At 37.9% G+C, this 22,188-nt stretch overlaps 1 protein-coding gene across 7 annotated transcripts in view; it reads right to left on the bottom strand.

The window, feature by feature from the left end:
• Positions 1–22,188, bottom strand: part of Rapgef6 (Rap guanine nucleotide exchange factor 6) — a 156,278-nt gene that overhangs the window by 28,728 nt on the left and 105,362 nt on the right. For all 7 annotated transcript variants that reach the window (XM_042688796.1, XM_042688800.1, XM_042688797.1 and 4 more), the window contains exons 16-21: positions 21,831–22,071; positions 18,315–18,472; positions 9,412–9,652; positions 6,816–7,199; positions 4,238–4,449; positions 794–917 (exon numbers count right to left, since the gene is read on the bottom strand). In XM_042688796.1, the coding sequence (XP_042544730.1) occupies positions 794–917; positions 4,238–4,449; positions 6,816–7,199; positions 9,412–9,652; positions 18,315–18,472; positions 21,831–22,071 (1,360 nt within the window). The remainder of the gene's footprint in view (positions 1–793; positions 918–4,237; positions 4,450–6,815; positions 7,200–9,411; positions 9,653–18,314; positions 18,473–21,830; positions 22,072–22,188) is intronic.

The following is a 22,188-nucleotide window of genomic DNA, read 5'->3' as shown; positions in this document are numbered from 1 at the left end:
AAGAGGAGGAGAAAGAAAAAGGGGGGAGAAAAAGAGGAGGGAAAGAGGAGAAAAGGAGACAATGGGGGAGACAATATATATGTGTGGAGATTTTTATCTACTTCTGTAAATTATTCCACTTTAATATCCTATATAGAGATCCAAAAGAAAATTAGAAAAATTTAAATTATAATATCTATAGACACTCTAAAAATTATGAAAATTAGTAGGAACTTCTTATCAACCTACTTGCTATAAATTTCATATAGATATTTGAGAAAGCCTTTGTATTTTATTAAAAATGAATTTTAAAAAGTATTTGTAGAAGACCAGATTAATAGAGTAGAATTATTTTCTAAGGATAACAATTAAATTTGTACCTTCTAAATCCTGTGAAAAAATTCATCCAAATAAAGAGTAGCATTATAACTTGAGGAAAAAGAACTGCTTTAAAAGAATGAAGTTTGAATTAGAACTGTATTTTTAAGAAACTAGGTAAAAATAAAAGACATACTACTGACGGATACTTTCTATGTTAGATTAGAAACCAGATTTTCTTAGGTGTGTATGCTGGAAATTTAAAAAACAATATAGACCTACTAATACACTCAGATAAGTTATAATGAAAGCTGGGGTTCAAATCTCGGCAAATCAGAGAAGCTGCTCTGCTGCTCTGCTCTACATCTTCAGATGTACTTCCTACCTGTTAGGTTATTGTGAAACTATTTGAGAATGATGTGGGTCAGGCCCTTGCAGTGCAGGAAAAATGATACACATGAGTATCTGTCACTCTGGATGCCTCTTGGTGTCATACCTCTGTCGGAACATCATAGCGGGGTCCATATTTGCAGAAGTCATTCGAACAACTTGACGAATTTCCTTGGCAATCATTCTTAGCTTCTCAAAGTTTACTAGGCCATCTACTTTGGAGTCGTTTCCTATAATGTATAATAAAATCATATAATAAAAGCAAGTTTTTAAGCTTTCAAATTAACGTTTGGCTTATTTATTTACTGCACCAGTACTAGGATTTTGAACTCAGGGCCTCCACTCGCATGGCTTGTTCCGTGGGTATGAGCCAAAACCCCAGCGCATCTTCTTTTTGGAGACAGTTTCACAGGGTTTTTTTTTCTGTGGGCTAGCTTCAAATAACAATCCTCTCAGTCTTAGTGTCCAGAGTAGTTGGGATTACAGGAATGAGATACTACACCTGGCTATAAAAATTCTTTTTTTTTTTTTTTTGGGTCCGGTCATGGGGCCTGAACTCTGGGCATGGGCGCTGTCCCTCAGCTCTTCAGCTCAAGGCTAGTGTTCTACCACTTGAGCCACAGCGCCACTTCCGGCTTTTATCTTTTTGCTTATGTGGTGCTGAGGAATCGAACCCAGGGCCTCAGGCATGCAAGGCAAGCGCTCTACCACTGAGCCACCTTCCCAGCCCTTTTTTGTCAGTGTGGGGCTTAAACTCTGGGTTTGGGTGCTGTCCCTCAGCTCTTCAGCTCAAGGTGAATGCTCTACTGCTTGAGCCACAGCACCACTTCTGGGTTTCCTAGTGCTTTATTGGAGATAAGAGTCTCATGGACTTTCCTGCCTGGGCTGGCTTTGAACCGTGATCCTCAGATCTCAGCCTCCTAAGTGACAATGAAATTTTGAGGTGATAAGACTAGGCAAATAGAATAACCTATCAGCCAAGAACAGTTATAAAATTGGACACAAAAATGTGTGAAGGGGTAAAAAGCTAATTAAAGACCGCAAATACCTCAGAGAATACAGAAATGTCATTGTTAGGTACTTCCTAAGTAACCTGCTGATTTCAAAAGGTGGAAATGAGCCAGAACCTACAATACTAGTTACTCAGGAGTCTGAGATACAGAGAACCACAGTTTGAGGATAGTCTGGGTAGAAAAGTCTTGAGAGATTCCTTCTCTAAAATAACCAGTTAAAAGCTCGGCTGGTAGAGCAAGCAAGCCTAGCAAGTTTGAGGCCTCAAGTTCAAGTTAAAAAAGAAAAAATGAACTGAAACACTTTGCTTGTTGAGGTAAAGAGAGAGTAATGTTAATCCAAATAAATCTTCCGATGCTTTAGGCTGGAAATCTCAGGACTATACACTAGAGTTAAGAATGAATCAAATGTAAAATGGGATTTAAGACTATTGTTAAAAATTATCTCAAATCTGAAAACGAATTAAATGATTTGAAATTATGAGCACCTTCAGCTGAACAAAGTTTAATTCTCTTCGGAGAAATAAAGTGTCATTCAACCTCAGTTTTTTTAAAAATTACTTTTTATATACAACATCTATTCCTTTGTCAAAAAATACAAAGCACTGGCCAGGCGCTGGTGGCTCAACATCTGTAATCCTAGCTACTCAGAAGGCTGAGATCTGAGGATCGCGGTTCAAAGCCAGCCCCGGCAGGAAAGTCCATGAGACTCTTATCTCCAATAAACCACTAGAAAACTGGAAGTGGTGCTGTGGCTCAAGCAGCAGAGCACTCGCCTTGAGTTGAAGAGCTGAGGGACAGTGCCTAAGCCCAGAGTTCAAGCCCCACGACCAACAAAAAAAGAAAAAAAAATACAAAGCACTAGAGAAGAGTGCATAACTAAAGTCTGAAATAATGAGATTCACAGGGGATCCAGATTATGAAGAAAATCAGAGACAAGGCTATAAAAATAAAATCACTGAAAACTTGGATAAGTTATATGGAACTAAAAAAATAAACAAGAGGGCTGGGATGTAGCTCAGTGGCAAAGCGCTTGCCTAACAAGTGCAACGTCCTGGGTTCGATCCCCAGTACCAAAAAAGGAAAGACAAAAAAAATAAATAAATAAACAAGACACTGAAAAAAAAGAACTTATGATGAGCTTAACAGTACACTAGTCACTGAATTAATTAAACCAAAGTAATTGATTAGGATCAATCAATTGGAATGTGGGAAAGAAGAAAATATCTGGGATGAAGCATAAAAAAATGAAAAGTGTTTAAGACAATATAGGAACAGGGATCAGGACTAACAGGTAAAATTAGAAGGGCAAAAAAACTTTGCAGACCTGATTACTGAAAATTTTCCTAAGGAAAAATACCAAGCCATCTGTTTTAATGGGTCCTAGAAAACCCACTCATCAACTTCAGTGGACACCAAATGTTTTCCTGAAGTTGATTATACAAATATCAGGATCCACAAATTCACCCCGAATGTAATGTATGGCCAGTAAAAACGTGTATGCATGAAGAGTTACATACAAGAATAGGCACCTTATTCACCTAACAGGTTAACAAAGCAAACTACAAAATGAACATCAAACAAATAAATGAACCTACTGTATTGTTTTTATACAATGTTATATGCATAGTTTAGGAAAACATGGAAGAATCTTATTAATTCAATGTTGACCAGAATAAGCCAGAGGCCAAAACAAACTATAATGTAAGATAACAAATGTGTTATATTCTATTTATAGAAGTTCAGGAACAGTTAAAACTAAAACATAAAATTAGAAGTCAGGATAGTAGTTACCCTGGGGGAGGAAGAAGAGGGTAGTAACTGGGTAGGAGTCAGGGAATGTTCACCATGAAGGTGTTTGTTCTGTCAAAGTTCATTATAGCTGTTCATTTGTTTTAGGCACTTTTCTGTGTTAGTTCACTTGGGGAAAAAAAAACAAAAACAACAAAAGAAGCCTGAGGAGAAGTTGGATGTCAGTGGCTCACACCTATAATCTGATCTACTCAGTGGGCTGAGATGTGATGATTGCAGTTCTAAGTCAGCCTGGGCAGAAAAGTCCAAGACACTGTTTCCAATTAACCAACAAAATTTTGTACCGGAGGTGTGTCTCAAGTGGTAGAGCGTCAGCTAGGACTGAAAAAGCAGAACAAGTGCGAGGCCAAGTTCAAGCTCTAGTACTAGTGCCAAAAAAATAAAAAATGACGCTGGGCATGGTGAAACACACCTGTAACCAGCATTCGGGAGAAGGCACGAAGATCATGAGTTTGAGGCCAGCCCAGGCTATACAGCAACACCTGTCTCAAATAACAAAAGATCTCTGTATGTAAAGTTTTTATTTTGGATGTATACAATAAGCATTTCAACTTGTTCTTTTTAACCATGTGGCTTTCCAATACCAAAATTTGCTGCATTTAATCATGACATAATCACTACACTGGAATAAACTAATTCAGTTACATGCTAATCGTTACAATGCTGTAATTACAGTGCTGTATAATTAGCTGAAGCTAAACATGAATTTACAGGTAACTTTTAAATACCTTCATGTAGAAATGTCATGTCTTTCTTGACAACAGGGAAGAGTGGGATGATTGGAGGCTGCATGCTTTGACTACTGAGAATATTTCTGTATTTTGCCATGTTTCTTGATGGATCAAAAAGGTCTTGTAGATCCTGGAGATGTTTCTCATATTTGCTTGGTAACTTTTCCCAAGTACCTCTAAGTCGTGCTACAGGTGCCAGATTTAAGCCACTGTCAAAGACAAGAATAAAAATAGTAAAAAGGGACTTGGGGGAGAGGGTAGATTCAAGTCAGTAAAGTGCATGCATCAAATTTTCTATTGCTAAAAGAGAGATATTTTTACACGTTGAAATAAACAGAAGTATGACAAAATAAAGAAGGGACTACCTTAATGTTAAAAAAGAAATTCTTTCAAATGATTCTTACTTGCCTGTTGTATATTAATGGCTTTTTCCCCACCATTTGGTGGCAGTACTGGGCTTGAATTTAGGGGCCTCTTGATCAGCCTTCTCTCTCATGGCTGTTGCTCTAGCACTTGAGCCATGTACTAGAGTTTCCATGTAAGTGATAAATGTAGTAATATCATAAACAGACATTTAACTTTAGAAACAGCGTACCACAATACTGTTTTACTTAGAAATAACACCACAGTATTTGAGAAAGATTTAAGCCATGTGGAGAACGACAAAAACACTGAGGTAGCATTTTTTTTCTAAGATTTTTTTTTTAGTCCATTTGTATTCCTGATTCCAAGGCTTCCATATCCCTACGTCTTAATCCTGCCTTGTAAACTTCTAGACAGTCAATGTCTTCTTTCTACAGACTCAGATGCTCCTTAAACTGAGAAGTGATTCATGCCATTTAGGCTGCAGCTCTTGCCTTCTCTATATCTCTACACTACCATCCATGGGTAAGTCGCTGAACAAGGGTATCTGTGGGTATACACAATATGCCTTAATTTTCTTAACAGTTAATCCTTTTTTCAGTCATCTGACTTTTTACCACATTTAAAATTTTCTCTTGACTTGTTTTTTAAGGTATGGAGTTTATACATTTGTTCCCTTTGCTTCTCAGAATCCTTACCTATCCCTCCCCCCAAAAAAACTGTTAAGCAAAATAAATGCAAATTATCTTTACCCAAACTAAGAGATATCTAAATATTGAGTACATTACAATGACTGACAAAAGATAAGGTAAACAAAAGTGCAAAGCTGCTGAAACAACATTTCTTATTTGGACTAACAACACTTCATAGGCTTATGGAGTAAGGCAGGGTGGATCTTCTCCTTTAACAAGGGGTGTCAGAAAATAAGATTAAATCAGTACACACAGGGATACATTTTGGCACGAATATCTTTTCACAATGAAAGGAAAAACAGTTGTAAATAACCCCAAAGTTGTGGACCTTTATTCCCTGTGAAAACAAAGCACAGAACAATGTACTCATGAGGCCAACTCCTGGAAGCTGAGAATTCTACCTTCGCTCTTACACAAACCTCTTTAAATAACTAGTACAGAAATATATAATTCAAATTCATATAATTCATAAGGAAGGAACGCAAGCATTTAGAACAAATAGAAACAAGAAAAAACAAATAGTTAAAGAACATAAAGGAAAAAAAAAAAGTCAACAAAGCTGGGTACCAGGTGGCTCATGCCTCTAATCCTAGCTACCCAGGAGGCTGAGATCTGAGGATTATGGTTCAAAGCCAGCCTGGACAGGAAGTCCGTGAGTCTTATCTCCAGAAAACCGGAAGGTGCTGTGGCTCACCTTGAGCTGAAGAGCTCAGGGACAGCACCCAGGCCAAGAGTTCGAGCCACCTGACCAAAAAGAAAAAGGTCAACAACTGAATAAAAGTTAGGACCTGCCATGATTTCTAAATAAAGTGCTTTATTAAGAGCTTACACACATACACACTTAGAAGAACCAAACCTCAACCTAATAAAGGCTATATATTACAAACCTATAAACATTATAATGAGTGGGGAAACTGCCAAAGCATTTCTTCTAATATCAGGAATAGGACTATTCACTCAAGTCTTCCATCTGATTTGGTATATTGCTTATATTCTTAGAACAACTCAGAAGCCTGTAATTTTAGCTACTTGGGAGCAGAAATTGGAGGACTGTTGTTTAAGACCAGCCTGGGCAAAAAGAAGTTCATGAACCATACTCTATCTCTACCAGTGGCTGGGTGCACTCATCATTACCCTAGCTCTGGGGAGGAACAATGGCTAAGTATAGTATGTGCTGTGTCCTCAGTGACACAGGAAAGCACAAGTAGGAGAAGCAAAGCCAAGGCTGCACTGGCGTAAATCAAGACCCTTCCTGGAAAAACAACTACTAGTAAAAGGGGCTGTGGGCCTGGCTCAAGTGCTAGAGTGCCTGTCAACCAAGCACAAGGTCATTAGTCCATGTGTTCAATCCTCAGTATCTCTTCCTCAAAAGCAGAACAGAAAACAAATGAAATCTTCATTAAAGACTTATTAACTGAACTTCTCTTTTCATAGGCAATTAATACCTAAGTAGAAAACAGCTTTATATCAAGATCCTCACAAAACCATACAGATAGGTGCACCTACTTGTACAAACTTACCTTATTATAGCAAACATGGAATTGAAGTTCTTACATTCTCGACAATGAAGTGCAATTTTAATAAAATGTTTAATGATTTTCATTCGTTTGAGCTGATTTGATTCCGTTAAAATCTCTGAGGCAACCCAGAATGTCTCTTGGTTCACAATGTCCTCAAACTCTTTCAAGTGAGCATTTCCCCTCTTGGAATCTAACTTGAAAAGATCATCAATGTATTCAGTAGGCTCAATATTACGAAATAAGTCAAAGTCCCTCATGGACAGCTGGGTGGCCACTTCAATGGTACTAAGCTGCAGCATGGACAGCTGGCTTTCCTTTACAAGCTCTTGTGCATCTTCATCTGAACATAATGTCTCTGTTTCCATGTTATTTTTTAAGTAATACCTAAGAAGGAAAAAAAATAAACATGATCATAAATGTGACTGCATTTGTAAGAACACTTTCCCTCTTTATTATGCTCTCAGAATTATTTTATTGTTAACATTTTGCCAAAAATATTAGATCACAGAATATCAGCTAACAGAAAAAATGAAAACCACATTTTAAGAGAAGACTTTTGAGAAGTCTCCTTATTCTGCCATTTAAAATCTATTTTATAAAAAGTGTAAACAGCATTGGTAGTGTCATGAGATTAAGTCACTGTATCAACTATTCATCATGTGTCAACAGTATTCTTGTGTCTAGTCTTGAAAATTAAAAAGTATATGTGAACGAGGACAAGTTATGGAATCTCTCACAGGCTCATGTGTTAAATGTTTGATCCTCAGCTGGAGGTAGTATTTTGGAAGGTGGCAGAAACTTGAGAAGGGGGGCCTGTCTGGCAGAAGCAGATCAGTCGGGGCAGTCCTTTCAGGTTACACTGGGCCCTGGTTTTATTCTCTCTCTCCTTCCCGGATGTCATAATGTGAGCTGCTCTGCTGCACAACTTCCCACTCTCAGGACTGAACCTTGTGAGACTACGTTCTTATGTCACGTATTGGGTCACAGCAACAAGAAACTAGTACAAGCCAGGCACTGGTGGCTCACACCTGTCAATCTAGCTATCAAGACCTGAAGATCATGGTTCAAAATCAGCCTAGGTAGAAAAGTCTGCGAGACTTTTTTTTTTTTTTAATTAATAAGTTTTTGTTTATTGTGAAAATACTGTACAGAGGGGTTACAATGACATGAGCAAGGTAAAGAGTACATTTCTTATCAAGCATTGTTGCTGCCTCCTTTGTTTCAACTTACCATCCCTGCCCTCCCATCACAACTCCCTCTGTGAGACTCTTATCTTCAATTGACCACCAAAAATCTGGAAGTGAGCCAGGTGCCAGTGGTTCACACCTGTGATCCTAGTTACTCAAGAGCTGAGATCTGAGGATTGTGGAATCAAGGCAGCCCAGGCAATAAAGTCTGAGACTCTTATATCTAATTAACCACCAAAAAAGCCAGAAGTGAAGCTGTCACTCAAGAGGTAGAACACCAGCCTTGAGCAAAAAAGCTAAGGGATATTAACATGGTCCTGAGTTTAAGCCCCAAGGCACCCCCTACCCCACTTCCCCCACACCTCTCCCTCCCCCCAGCTAGGAAACAGGTATAGCTCAATGTGGTAGAGCTCTAGCCTTGAGAAGAAAAAAAGCCAAGGAAGAGCTTGAGGCCCTGAGTGTAAAGACCAGTACCTGTATAAACAAACAAACAAAAAACTAATACAGAAAATTGGTACCACAGAAGTGAGTTCTTGCTATGTCTAAACCTAAGCCTTTGGAATTAGTTTGCAAGAGGAATTTGGAATAAATTAGAGAAATGGGATAGAGAGATTCAGCTTAAGGGAAGATTGTGTTGGGAGCCTCAAAAGACCAGAACGCTGGTAAAATATGGACAGTAAGGTCTGCAGGTGTGACTCAAATGGTAGACCTCTATCTAGCAAGTTCAAGGCTCTGAATTCAAACCCCACATGCCCACCCCCATGCCCACCAAAAAAAAAGTCACAAAAAGACAGAAATGTAGACAGTAAAAACTTGGGTTTTAGATGGGAAACAGACACAATGAGGAACTGGATTAGAGGCCATTGGATTATATCCTGGGTACAAACTTTTCAGTATCTTGTCCATGTGTTGAAGCTTTGTGTGAGACTGAATAAAATGGCGACTAATTAATCTGGTCAGCATCCAGCATCCAGGCTCTGTAAGGTTTATTACTGGTTGCCTTTAGGCAGGCTTATAGTGAGTACCAGGAACAAAAGCAAAGAGACTTGAAAAGCTCATAGCTTGGTGTGAAAAGTCCATGAAAAACTGAATGTAAGGCATGATTTCTGAGATTAGTATCATTAAAAACCCAAATAGACTTTGCATCTGGATGACAGAAAAAAACTTCAAAAAGCACACTGACAGAAAAGCACACTTATGGCTTAGTGGTAGAGTGCTTGCCTAGCATGCATGAAGCCCTGGCTTCGATTCCTCAGTACTACATAAGCAGAAATAGCTGGAAGTGGCACTGTGGCTCAAGTGGTAGAGTGCTAGCCTTGAGCACAGAGAGGCTTAGGGACAGTGCCCAGCCCTGAGTTCAAGCCCCAGGATTGGAAAAGAAAAGCACACTGACTAATAATCTTACTCACCTTCCATTGAGTTGAATTCTATCAGCTAGTTTGGAGAACTGGTCTGGAAGTCTTCTCTGCTTTATGACACCCTCAGGAGTAACAGAAACTTCACAGAGAGAATACGTATCGGTTGCCCCAGTCAAACCAAATTCATGAACAGCGTGACAAACCACTTCTTTAGCTGTAGTGTCTTTACTGATGATAATGTAGCAGCTCTGTTGATCTGCTTTGAAAACTCTTATGACTTGATCAGGAATATCTATATAAATATAAAGATGTGCTTTATTATTCCCAAGAAAAGTATCTTTAAAATTCTTCAAAAAGCAATTTTGAATACAACCATCCCTTTAGACATCAAAATACACATTTCTGTTTTCCGCAGTTTATCAACTTGAGTGTTGATAAGAACCTATCAATTTTCCTAAAGTGAACATATACTAATATTCACAAAGATAAAGACTAATCATATTCTCATATGATTCACAGGCTACATTTAAAATATATTACCAGTATTTTAATGTCATTATTCCTTTGTAAAGTTTTTAATGGAGGCATAGTACACTATATTATGCATTTTAAATATTTCAATTATCCAGACCTTGTCTATAGCTATTTCCTTAGGGGGAACTCTTAAAAAGACAATTGATGATTAAGAAGAGATGTGCATTTTCAATATATTGCCAAATCACTTCTCAGATAAACCTAGAATGTAAGAGGACAAATTTGGTTATACCTTTATTAAAATGATCACATTCTGTTTCCCCCTGTGAAAGCCTATTCTCCAAAAATACATCTTTTTTTCCCTCCATTTCTTTGATTACTGGTTAGATCAGTAACTGGCATTCTCTATTTTCCCCCTCAGGGGGTGTTCCTATGGTAAGACTTCAGGACATTGTACTTCACTAGGCCAGCACTCTACCACTGAGCCACAACCTCAGCCGTTTTACTACTTTTGGTTATTTTTTAGGTAGGATCTTAATTTCTGCTGAGGGTTAATCTTGATGACAATCCTCTTGTCTGCTCCACCCTCCCATCCTGAGATCACAGGCATGCACCATCAAAACACCCCAGCTTTTTTTTGGGGGGCGGGCGGGTCTAACTTTGCCCTAACTGATCCTGAACTGCAATAGGCCAGATCTCTACCTCCCCAGAAGCTAGGATTGTAGGTGTGAGCCACACATACACATACACACAGAACACTGGTATTTTTTCTGGGTGCTGGTGGCTCATTGCCTGTAATTCTAGCTACTTAGGAGGCTGAGACCTGAGAACTGTGTTTGAAGCTGGCTTGAGCAGACAAATCAGTCTTTTCTTTAACAAGCAAAATACCTGCAAGTGGAGATGTGACTCAAGTGGTAGAGCCCCATTCTTGACTGAAAACGCTAAGAAAGAGTTCAAGGTCTTGATCTTAAGTTCTTGTACAAGTGTGTGCACACAAATGCACACATATAGCCGGGCACTGGTGCCTCATGCCTGTAATCCTAGCTGCTCAAGTGGCTGACATCTGAAGATTGCAGTTCAAAGCCAGCACAGACACAGAAGTCTGTGAGACTCTAATCTCCAATAAACCACTCAGAAAACTGAAAGTGGCACAGAAGTGTTGAGGGACAGCACCCAGGCCCAGAGTTCAAGCCCCATGACTGACCAAAAAAAAAAAAAAGCACACATATACACACATACGTTCTGTGTACATAAGTAGGGAGACGGGTGTGGAAAAAGATCATCAGTGGGTGAATACCAGTAAGAGTGAGTTGGGCTGGTGGAGAGGGTGAAGGTTGAATAGATGGTTTGCAACTATGAAAATGGAATTATAAAACCCACTGGGATTTCTTTTGGTGAGCAGGGGTCAGGAGAGTGAGAGGAGTAAAACTGATTGGAATTCAGTGTGAACACATGTGGAGAGATCGCAGTAAACACCCTTCAATAACAATATAAGCTACTATCAGTACCCTATATACTTTTTCCTACTAAATTATACTCCCTACCAACATTTATTCTACTGTAAGATGACAAGTATTTTTCTACTTTTTATATTCTATTTAACAGTAAAGTTTAAAATGTTCACATGATAAACTATCTTAATCTTTGTCCCTACAGATAAATTCATGCAGCTTGAACTCTGGTCCTGGGTGCTGTCCCTTAGCATTTCAGCACGTTACCACTTGAGCCACAGCACCACTTCCAGTTTTCTGGTGGTTTATTGGAAATAAGAGTCTCATGGACTTCCCTGCCTGGGCTGGCTTTGAACATTGATCCTCAGATCTGAGCCTCCTGAGTAGCTAGGATTACAGGCGTGAGCCACCAGTGCCCCCTCCTACAGATAAATTCTAAGTAAAGATATTCCCCGCCCCCCGGCCCCCCTGTGGTTTTTTTCTCATCATATAGCAAGAGCTAAAGCTTCTAGAACAATGTTTACTTTGATGACAGAGATTTTTAAAAGTAAAAAGAGATTAAATAGCATTAATGCCAATTTTTCCTACAGAAATAAACCACAATTACAAAAATTTCTTTTTTAAAAAAATTAGGGGTATTTTATTATTGTGGTTGTGTACAGTGCTGACCATATGTGGCTGGGTTGGGAAAAAAACTGGTTCAAATGACTTTATTTTGCTTGTCCATCATTACCTTCTTAGCGTTATATACTTTCAGAGAAAAACATGAACAAATTTATCTCCAAGGGAAAGATGAGAATAATGGAACAGATATGGAAGGAAATAATCTAGAAGAAGATAGAATCCCTGTTCCTTGAGAATGAGAATAGAGACAGACTAGCCTCCAGGATGAGAAGCTTCAACTGAACATATATTCAAACTAAATTCTGGGGAGGATTTTAGCCACTAGATGCTGGATGCCCTGGGTCTGCTGTCAAGTGGGAAGCAGAATGCGTCATCTCATCCGATTTCTATCAACGGAGGATGTACTGAGCCATCTTTCCTCAATGAATTCAAGGATCTGAGTCATCAAATAACCTTTTGTTCAGATCTCTCATCGATGAGTCAGGCCTTAGTGTGCTGTGGATTTCTTAGTGTGCTGGGTTTCTCAACCTACAAGGCTTAAGTCAGACTGTTACATGATCCACCAAAATCAGAAACGCTTCTCTGCCCCATACTAGAAAATTACTGCATGCAGACAGCTAGGGGAAAGGATTTCTCTATACCTTCTAAACTCTTAAAAAAAAAAAAAGAACCAAACATGTTATTACTTGTACTTTTTCTACCCTCTTTGTGAAAATGGGTACTGGACTCCAGAACCACTTTTTTCCTTTTTCCCAAACTGGATCTTTGAGGGCTAAACCTCAGGAAGGGGCATAGGCTGGCCTTGAGGGAAGCGTGAGATGACCTCACACCTGTTATGTTACTTTCTTTGGAGGATTTTATTCACAAAGACAAGGTGAAAGTTGACACATACATTATGTTCTTTTCCCCTGCTGCTGTAAAATCTAGGAAGGAACACAGTTGTGCATCTTGCTGATCAAGCTTAAAGTTGTACTCAGTTAAAGCCATCTGTTCCTCATGTGAAAGATAAACTGATTTGTAGTCACCCTAAGGGAGTCATGCATCATAAATAGGTGTCTCTAGAACAGATTTGCCAATGAAATTATCCAAAGAGTATGCCACAACCCAACTGTGGTGAGTCTGTTGCAGTAATAATGCCAACTTAGAAAAGAAAGACTGCAGATGAAAAAACTTCTCTTCACAGACATCGCTGTCGCTGACAGTGTAAAGCTATTTTAGCATTGTTTTTTTTTTTTTTTTTTGGGTCTGGTCATGGGGCCTGAACTCTGGGCTGGGCACTGTCCCTCAGCTCTTCAGCTCAAGGCTAGCGCTCTATCACTTGAGCCACAGCGCCACTTCTGGCTTTTTTCTTTTTGCTTATGTGGTGCTGAGAAATCGAACCCAGGGCCTCAGGCATGCAAGGCAAGCGCTCTACCACTGAGCCACCTTCCCAGCCCTATTTTAGCATTGGTATATGCATCCTACATATGTGTTCTTTACAAATATACTTGTCAGTAAGGAAGGAACAAGCACAGCAAAGCATAGCATTTGGATCATGGCAGATGTAGACGTGTCGGATGAACAGTAAACATGAAACTAGAAAGAAGTCAATCAAAAAGGAAAAAAAATCTAATCCTAACTTTTAGGACTAAGCTAAAATGCAGAGAAAAATGGTTGTATTTAGTGGTATTTAATATTTTAAAAAGTTCTTGTACAGTATTAATTGATCCCATGACTCTTAAGAAATTTAATATATACATAAAATAGGTAATGAAAGTCTGGACTTCTGGATATCCACATTTTTCTAGAGTGCCAACTATAATCCTGCATGAGTAAAATAAACAGTCAATACTTTAAGGAATTATGTATTGATCTGATTACATTAAAAGAACTTTTTAGGTATATAAGAGGATCTTTAATAAAGAACTTCTTTGTCATCCTGCTTTAAATGGTTAATTGCTGAACAAATATTCATGGTGTGCTTGTTAGAAGCCAGATGTTCAGGTGATGAAGGTATAGTGGCCAATGAAATGAAGTCCCTGATTTACTGACATTTCAGAAAGTAAAAGATGGTTCAAAGTGAAACAAAAATTCTGTTAATAAGCCAATCTATGTAGTGAGAAAAGCCACGGAGCAAATAAAGGGTAGTGGTAGGACAATACAGATCAAGAATTGGTACACTATTCTGTAAAAAGCCAGATAGAGTTATACCTATCCTTTCTCTGTAGTTGGATTAAAAACAAAAACTCTTGACTCTTGAAAAATAGCAAAGTAACTTTTTGAATTTCAATAAAGAATTAGGTTTGCTACTTTAAAGAAACCAAGCAAAGCTTTATTCTGTTAAGCAAAAAAGCAATAAATTATACATACAAACTCAGGAAAAATACTCAAATTTATTGTAGCCACTCTCAGTTCTTTTAAGCATCTTGTATTAGGTCAAAATTTCCAAAGAGCATGAGGTGGTGGTAGTCATGCCTGTAATCCTAGCTCATCAGGAGGCTGAGACCTGAGGATCATGGTTTGAAGGCAGCCTGGGCAGGAAGTCTGTGAAACTCTTATCTCCAGTTAATCACAGAAAAAGCTGAAAAGTGGCAGAGTGCTAGCCTTGAGTAAAAGGAGCACAAGGACAGTGCCCAGACCCAAAGTTCAAGCCCCAGGTCTGGGGCAAAACAAACCAAAAAATCAAACAAAAAAAGCATCTTTCTCATGCTATAGCATAGTATGTATACTCTGATTTCATATAAACACATAAATATAGTCAGAGAAAATGACTAAAAGGATACATTCCAGTTACTATCTTATAAATGGAAAGAAAAGTTCGGTTTCCTACTTCATTCATTTCTATACCATGTGATTTCTTTTTTTTTGGTCGGCCGTGGGACTTGAACTCTGGGCCTGGGCGCTGTCCCTCAGCTCTTCAGCTCAAGGCGAGCGCTCTACCACTTGAGCTACAGCGCCACTTCCGGTTTTTCTGGTGGTTACTGGAGATAGGAGTCTCACCGTCTCTCCTGCCCGGGCTGGCTTTGAACTGCGATCCTCAGATCTCAGCCTCCAGAGTAGCTAGGATTACAGGTGTGAGCCACCAGCGCCCGGCCCATGTGATTTCTTAAAATAACAAAATGCTAAAAACAAATATGAGCAAGAGAAAACTAAAATACTTACAGTAAAAACCAACAGCTGTAGGCAGCAAATATAAAGCAAAATCATAAAAAAGTCAGCAATCAAAAGCAAACTAATCAACAGTTCTGTAGTTTCACTCACATTTTCATTTTGATTTAAAAAGACCTTTACAAATGCAGAGTAAACATAACTGAACTCGACTTAAAATTAATCAAACTTGGCTGATGTCACACATGTACTACAATATAAATGTATGATGTATATAGGTAATTATATATAATGTCTATATAACATGTATATATTTAAGAAACTGAATTTGAGCTTAATTGAAAATAGTTTATCAACATAAGGACACTATCACTAGGTAGAAAGCCTTACACAAAGTTACATATATACAAAATTTTAATTTATAAGCTAAATTTCGATGATACATCTGTCCATTTATCTACTGATATGGGCATATGGCGCAGACTAAGCCATATCAGATTTTCTCAGAACAGATTTTAAAAAGGAATTTTAGACCCTTTCCAGGTGTTTTCAAGCAGATAATGATGAATCAATCTGGGTAGTAACTCTTCTTCAGGTCTGAATTTCAGTTCCATGGGGCCAAACCCTTTCTAAATTATAGTAACTTCAACCTCGTTTCTTTGTTCTCCTAGCTAAATCTTTTTTTTTTTTTTTTTTTTGGGTCCGGTCATGGGGCCTGAACTCTGAACCTGGGCGCTGTCCCTCAGCTCTTCAGCTCAAGGCTAGCGCTCTACCACTTGAGCCACAGTGCCACTTCCGGCTTTTTTTTCTTTTATCTTATGTGGTGCTGAGGAATCGAACCCAGGGCCTCAGGTATGCAAGGCAAGCGCTCTACCACTGAGCCATCTTCCCAGCCCCTCCTAGCTAAATCTTCAACATGCTTCTCTCTCTCTACTCCACACACCATTTCTCACAGCCCAACTGTTTATATATTCCTGTGGTAATAATACAGCCATAAAAACATTAATTTATTAGGTGTCAATGGCTGACTACTATGATTCTAGCTACTAAGGAAGTGGAGCTTTGTAGATCAAAGTTCAAAGTCAATCCAGGAAAAAAAAGTCTGGGAGATTCCATCTCCAAAGTAACAAGCAAAAAGCTGCGCTAGAGGTATGGCACTAGTGGTGGTATACCAGTCATGAGCAAGAAAGACAACTGAGAACATGAGATCCAAGAACAGGTACTGGCACATGCAAAATCTTATGTGCTTTCTAAGCACTCATCTTAATGAAAGTACGCATGAGTAGTGTGAAAACTATTTGTGAACGATGCAGTGTAAGAAGTACCACTGTAATAAGAGATAACATAGATGGATTTTTATAACATAAGAGATCAATTTCTATTCTACCACATGACAAACAATATAAGAGACCATACAAATGAGCTGGAAATTTCTGAAAAAAGAAATAATGAGTGCAGTAAAGGGATATGGACTTCCCAGATAAGGAGATAACATTAGAGTTCAGCATTGCTAAGCGGCTAGAAGCATTTCTTTATGCTGTAGGGCCATTTCCTTTTTGTGTCGGTACTGAGACATGAACTCTTATTGACTCTCTTATTAATAGTGCTCTACCACTTGAGCCTGACTTTTTGCTGGTAAATTGGAAAAAAAAGTGTCAAGAACTATCTGCCTAGGCTGGCTTGGAACTGTGATCCTCCAGGTCTCAGCCTCTTGAGTAGTTAGAACCACACAAGCATGAGCTACCACCATGGGCTTGTGGCATTTCTATTATGTGTCATTATCTGAATCAAATTTGTAGTCTTCCTACTTCTGTGATACTTTAATGCTCACTATTTTTACCTTTCTGATAACTTTATATACTGGTAACAATCTTTATATTAACTTCTGTTTAAATAACTAGTTATTTTTGTATCATGAATATAAAAACTGCTAGAAATTTCTAAGCCAGTATAATCTTTGTTCCAGAAAGAATATGGGTACCATACAGAAAGTGAGATATACAAAAGCAGTTCTTTGAGTTTAGTAATCTGTCAGTGGTTAAGAGATAACTGAATAAAAGAAAAAGTGTATACAATAACTTCATTAAAATGTCTTGATGCTGTGTTCTAGAGTTTGTTGCTATAAGGAAACATAAGCTGTATCACTACTTATATTTTCAAGCATTTCCTCCTTCCTCTTCTTTGTACTCAACTCAGTGTCGTCTATAGAAAGGCATTTTTTTCAAGTGGAAGTTACGTAACTTTTTTTTTTTTGGGGGGGGGGGGGGGTCCGGTTGTGGGGCCTGAACTCTGGGCCTGGGTGCTGCCCCTCAGCTCTTCAACTCAAGGCTAGCACTCTACAACTTGAGCCACAGCACCAATTCTGGCTTTTTTCTTTTTTCTTATGTGGTGCTGAGGAATTGAACCCAGGGCCTCATGCATGCAAGGCAAGTGCTCTACCACTGAGCCACCTTCCCAGCCCCTGTAACTAATTCTTCAAGGTCTTAGTTTCATTGTACTGGGTGATGGTGGCTCACACCTATAATCCTAGCTACTCACAAGCCTGAGATCTACAGTCATGGTCTGAAGCCAGTCCAGGCAGAAAAAGTCCATGAGATTCTAATCTTTAATTCACCACCAAACTGGGAGAAGTGGAGCTTTGCTCAAGTGGTGGAGTGCTAATCTTGAGCAAAAAAAGCTAAAGGACAGTGCCCAAGCCCTGAGTTCAAGCCCCTAGACTAGCACCAAAAAAACCCTAAAACCAAACAAAAGCACCACTTTAAATTATGCAGCTAAGCCACACACTGGGCAGGAATAGATGTAAACAAATTAACTTGGGGGCCCAAACCAACTGTTTGAACAGCACTGAAAAGGATGGAGTATCTTGGTAACACATGATAAAAACAATGCTAGGTTAAAAAAAAAAAAAAAAAAAAAATCAAGGCTCTTAGGAAATTACTAATGCATTTTTGTATGTCATAGAGTAAGATATGTGAAGTCACGAAATAATAAGTGTCTTCTTTTCCACATATGGGTAGAAAACATTTTATAGGCTGAGAAACATCTCCTTTATTCCACGGATAGTGATTACCAAAAGATCTTTAAATTTGTGGTCAGAAATGGTCTTTTTCAATGAATATTTTTTAAAAATTTGGAGGAATTATCACTTAAATGTAGATAAAAATATAATCTCATTAATCTTTTACAAGTGGTCATAATTTAGAGAGAGGTCAGACAAGAGAGCTATACAAGTAACTAGTATTTGCTGTACCAAGCTTAGCTATCTACGTGTGCGTGTAGACAACAATTTGGCTATTTAACACTACTAACAAACATTACCTGAAGGATTAGAAAAATCCAACATGCTGGTAGTAGGCTGCAGGAGATCAGGGCTGCTGGACGAGAGTGTTCCAGGAATAGGCATTATAGCCAGGCTGTGTCTACAATGTCTGGTTCCCACAATGCTGTCATCTTGTGACTGGCTCAGGCCTCCATCACTTCAAAAGAATGGCATATGTCACTTTAAAGTATGAGAAGGTACTTAATAATAAACAATTCTATGTGCACTAGGGCTAACAAAATCAGCTTCAGGTGGTAACTTAAACAACTAGATTAAGGTATATTCCAATTAAAAAAGTAGGCCAGCCAGGTGCCAGTGGCTCACGCCTGTAATCCTAGCTACTCAGGAGACTGAGATCTGAGGATTGCAGTTCAAAGCTGGCCTCAGCAGGAAAATCTGTGAGACTTTTATCTCCAATAAACCACCAGGAAACCAGAAGTGGCACTGTGGCTCAATTGGTAGAGCACTAGCCTTGAGCTGAAGAGCTGAGTGACAATGACCAGACCCAGAGTTCAAGCCTCATTACTGACAATTTCAATTTCAATGATGAAAACAAAAATAAATTGTTTTGATAACTACATTCAAATATGATATATGTAATTATATTATATCATAAAGAAACCAATAGATGCTGAATGTTTAGGTGAGTCCAAACAGTTTGCTAGCTTCAGGTTTCAAATACATGCATCCAACACTCATGATCTCAGCACAGAAAGCCTTCTCCTTCTACCCTACAATGCATCAAAGTCAGAACAGAAGGCAAGCTAGCAAAAGTTAATTTTTTCCCTAAGGTTTTCAAAGACAAGTACTAATTAAATGGCTATATGTAAGCAAACAAAACTCTTCAAGGTATTTTATAAGTGTAACACAGATAACTGTAAATCCACCTGAAAGAAAAACTAAAAATAGAAATGTAGTGTTGTCATTTAAGTTCTATATGTCCTAAAACATCAATTTATAATAAATTTCAGTTCCATAAAACACAGGAAAATAATTAAGAGATTCTCATTAGCATAAATAACCAAAACACTTTCTCTCTTTAAGGGTTATGCTGTATATTTAACTTGAAACCAAAGTGCTCCTCAAGTTCCATTACAGTATTTCCATCTTACTTGATGCAGCATTCTTCCTGGTACTTGTGCTATATACACACAGAGTTATCACAGAATACATACCTATTATAGAAAGGAATAATTACTACAGGTTAAAAAGTGAATGACTATGGTGTATATATTTAGAGAAAGTTAGAAGCAAAATCCAGTCTTTTGGTAGATTAAGAAGCAATGCAAAATCAAGAGCAGAGGATGGTTAAGTCAGCTAAGTGAAAGATTAAAGAACTGTTAATAGCCAGACAAGAAAGACAGTGCCAGGACAAGAGACAGCCAGAGTCATGCGAAAGCAAGAAGGTATGGAAAAAAGCAAAGATTAGTATTTCAAGAGCAACCTTTGATGTCAGATAGACTTGGGATACTAGCTGTTAGGTGTCAGGAAATTTTTCTTGTAGGACCTGGGTTTCCTTCATTTATAAATATGAATAATACCAACTCTACGCCAAAATTATTGTAAGGATCAAATTAGGGTAAGGCAAGTGAATACTTTGGCAGAGAGGAAAATAGGATTCATATTTTTCAAAAATTAAAACTTTTTTTTAAACCAAAACTGAAATGAGAATAAGAACATAGAAAAGAAATATTTACTTCAACTTATACTAAAAAGTACATGGGGACAATATAGATACATCAATAAAGGTAACATTCAAACAGAAAATTTATTCTCATGGAGAAACAGCAGACTGACAGGGCACAGGAAGTATTTTACTGTGTAAGCAATTGTGCTTAATGGATACTGGAAGTAAGTAGCTCATTAAAATTAGGATTACATCCCTAGTTCTCAGCGTTAAGTGTTGAAGGTTAGCTAAGAGGGAAATAAAAGCAGGGCTTTAAGAGACACTTAAAATTATGTAGAACATAAAAAAGTATTTTAAAAAATAACTGTATTAGCTGGGTGTTAATAGCTCACACCTGTAATCCTAGCTACTCAGGAGGCTGAGATCTGAGGATCATGGTACAAAGCCATTCCCAGCTGGAAAGTCCATGAGACTCTTATCTCCAATAAACCACCAGAAAACCAGAAGTGGCACTGTGGCTCAAGTGGTAGAGAGCTATCCCTGAGCTGAAGAGCTGAGGGACAGTGCCCAGGCCTAGAGTTTAAGCCCCATGGCCAAAAACAAAAACAAAAGAACTATTTTTAGATACAGAGGGTGAGGTAAATGAAACCAAGAAAGCAAACTGTTAGCTTGTACTACAAATAAAATAGAAGAAATTTTCAAGTCAGAATTTTCTATTAAAGGGAATTAGTTGCAGCAAGTTGGAATTTACTACATAAGACTAGTAAATGGACTTTTACTAGTACTAGTAAAGTCTTTGCATTACTAATGATGCTCTGAATAATATTCTATTTAATTCATAGTTTTAATACTATGCAGCTACAATCATGTAATACTGGTTATAAATTAAGTTGAGAACATGTATAAATGAAAACTGTACTGTTATGGACAATCCGTGCTATGATAGGAATGAAACAGTATTTAATCAGCAAAATACTCATGCTTGAAGCTGATCTGGTAAGCAATTATGTCATTTCTTACCAAAACAGTCTCCTGAGAGGTGATGCAACAAAGAAATAAGACAGTTTAAAAAAATTCTTCAGTAATCTTCTCACACCAAATTTAATCAGAATGAAATAACACAATTCCAGTAAGAAAACAAAAAAAGGTCACAAAATAGCATTAAGATGTACATGAAAACCACCTAATATTAAGAGTAAACAAAAAAGTCTATCAGCAAGAAATTTGGAGGAAAAAGTAATTGGTAAGCAGGTAAAACAGTCCAATCCCAAGAATGTTACAATGATATCATTTAGACAACTAGTGATTTAAAAAAGCTGAATGCAAAAAAAAATCAAATTATATTTCCTAAACTGTGACTTATTCTCAGGTCAATTGACTGCTGCTTTCACTGTAATTCTCAGGAAAATTCTTTCATTTTCAAAATGTCATAGGTTGGAAATGAGCATGGTGGCTCAAGCCTATATTATCTACTTTGGAGGCAGACTGAAGAATCATGGTTCAATGCCAGACTCAAATATGTCCCGAGGTGGCATCCAGGTAAGAATTTCTAAAGTATAGTGCATTTAAAGTATAACCAATAGTTTCCTTGTTGACACAAATCAAGATTCAGTAAATGCTTCAAATTTAAAATTCATTTTCTCATTTATGAATTACTTGAGGATTTTACGATGCATCAGCTGTAGAAAAAAAACAAGGGACTCAATATCTCCTTTTCCCACAATAACATTTTACAGTTAGGATGAAGTTGCAACATGAGAGAATGAGGGAGGGGGTGACACTGTTAAAAAAGACATGTACCTCTGTATATCACCTGTACAATAAAATTTTTAAAGAAAGTTCCTATTATTATTTTTTAAAGTTCCTAGATGACTATAGTTGATATTACCTAAACAGTTTTGGAGGCAGGATGCTAAATCGTGTTTTATCCAAAATTTTCCTGATTTTGTTTCTTCCACCTGAAACAGTATTTGCTTTTATTTTCTTATTTCCTTTCTCTTGTGATGGCTGTTCGATATCTCCTGGTACATCTTGGATTGAATGGCGATTACTTTTCTTCTCAGCAATTTTGGGAATATGAGGAATACCAGACTTCTCTTGTTCAGTCCGACTAAGTAACTCTTTGAACACTGAAGAAATAAACAAGTTTGTCACTTATTTTCTTCTAGTAGAAAGTTTTTATGCAAGCAAATTTTGAGGATAAACATAATCACTTTATTGTTAGGCCTTTGGCAGCCCTATTCAAT

Source organism: Dipodomys spectabilis, unplaced genomic scaffold (assembly GCF_019054845.1).
Source record: "Dipodomys spectabilis isolate Male_0828 unplaced genomic scaffold, ASM1905484v1 ptg000119l, whole genome shotgun sequence".
Taxonomy (NCBI): Eukaryota; Metazoa; Chordata; class Mammalia; order Rodentia; family Heteromyidae; genus Dipodomys; species Dipodomys spectabilis.
This window is presented reverse-complemented; position numbering and strand designations above follow the sequence as displayed.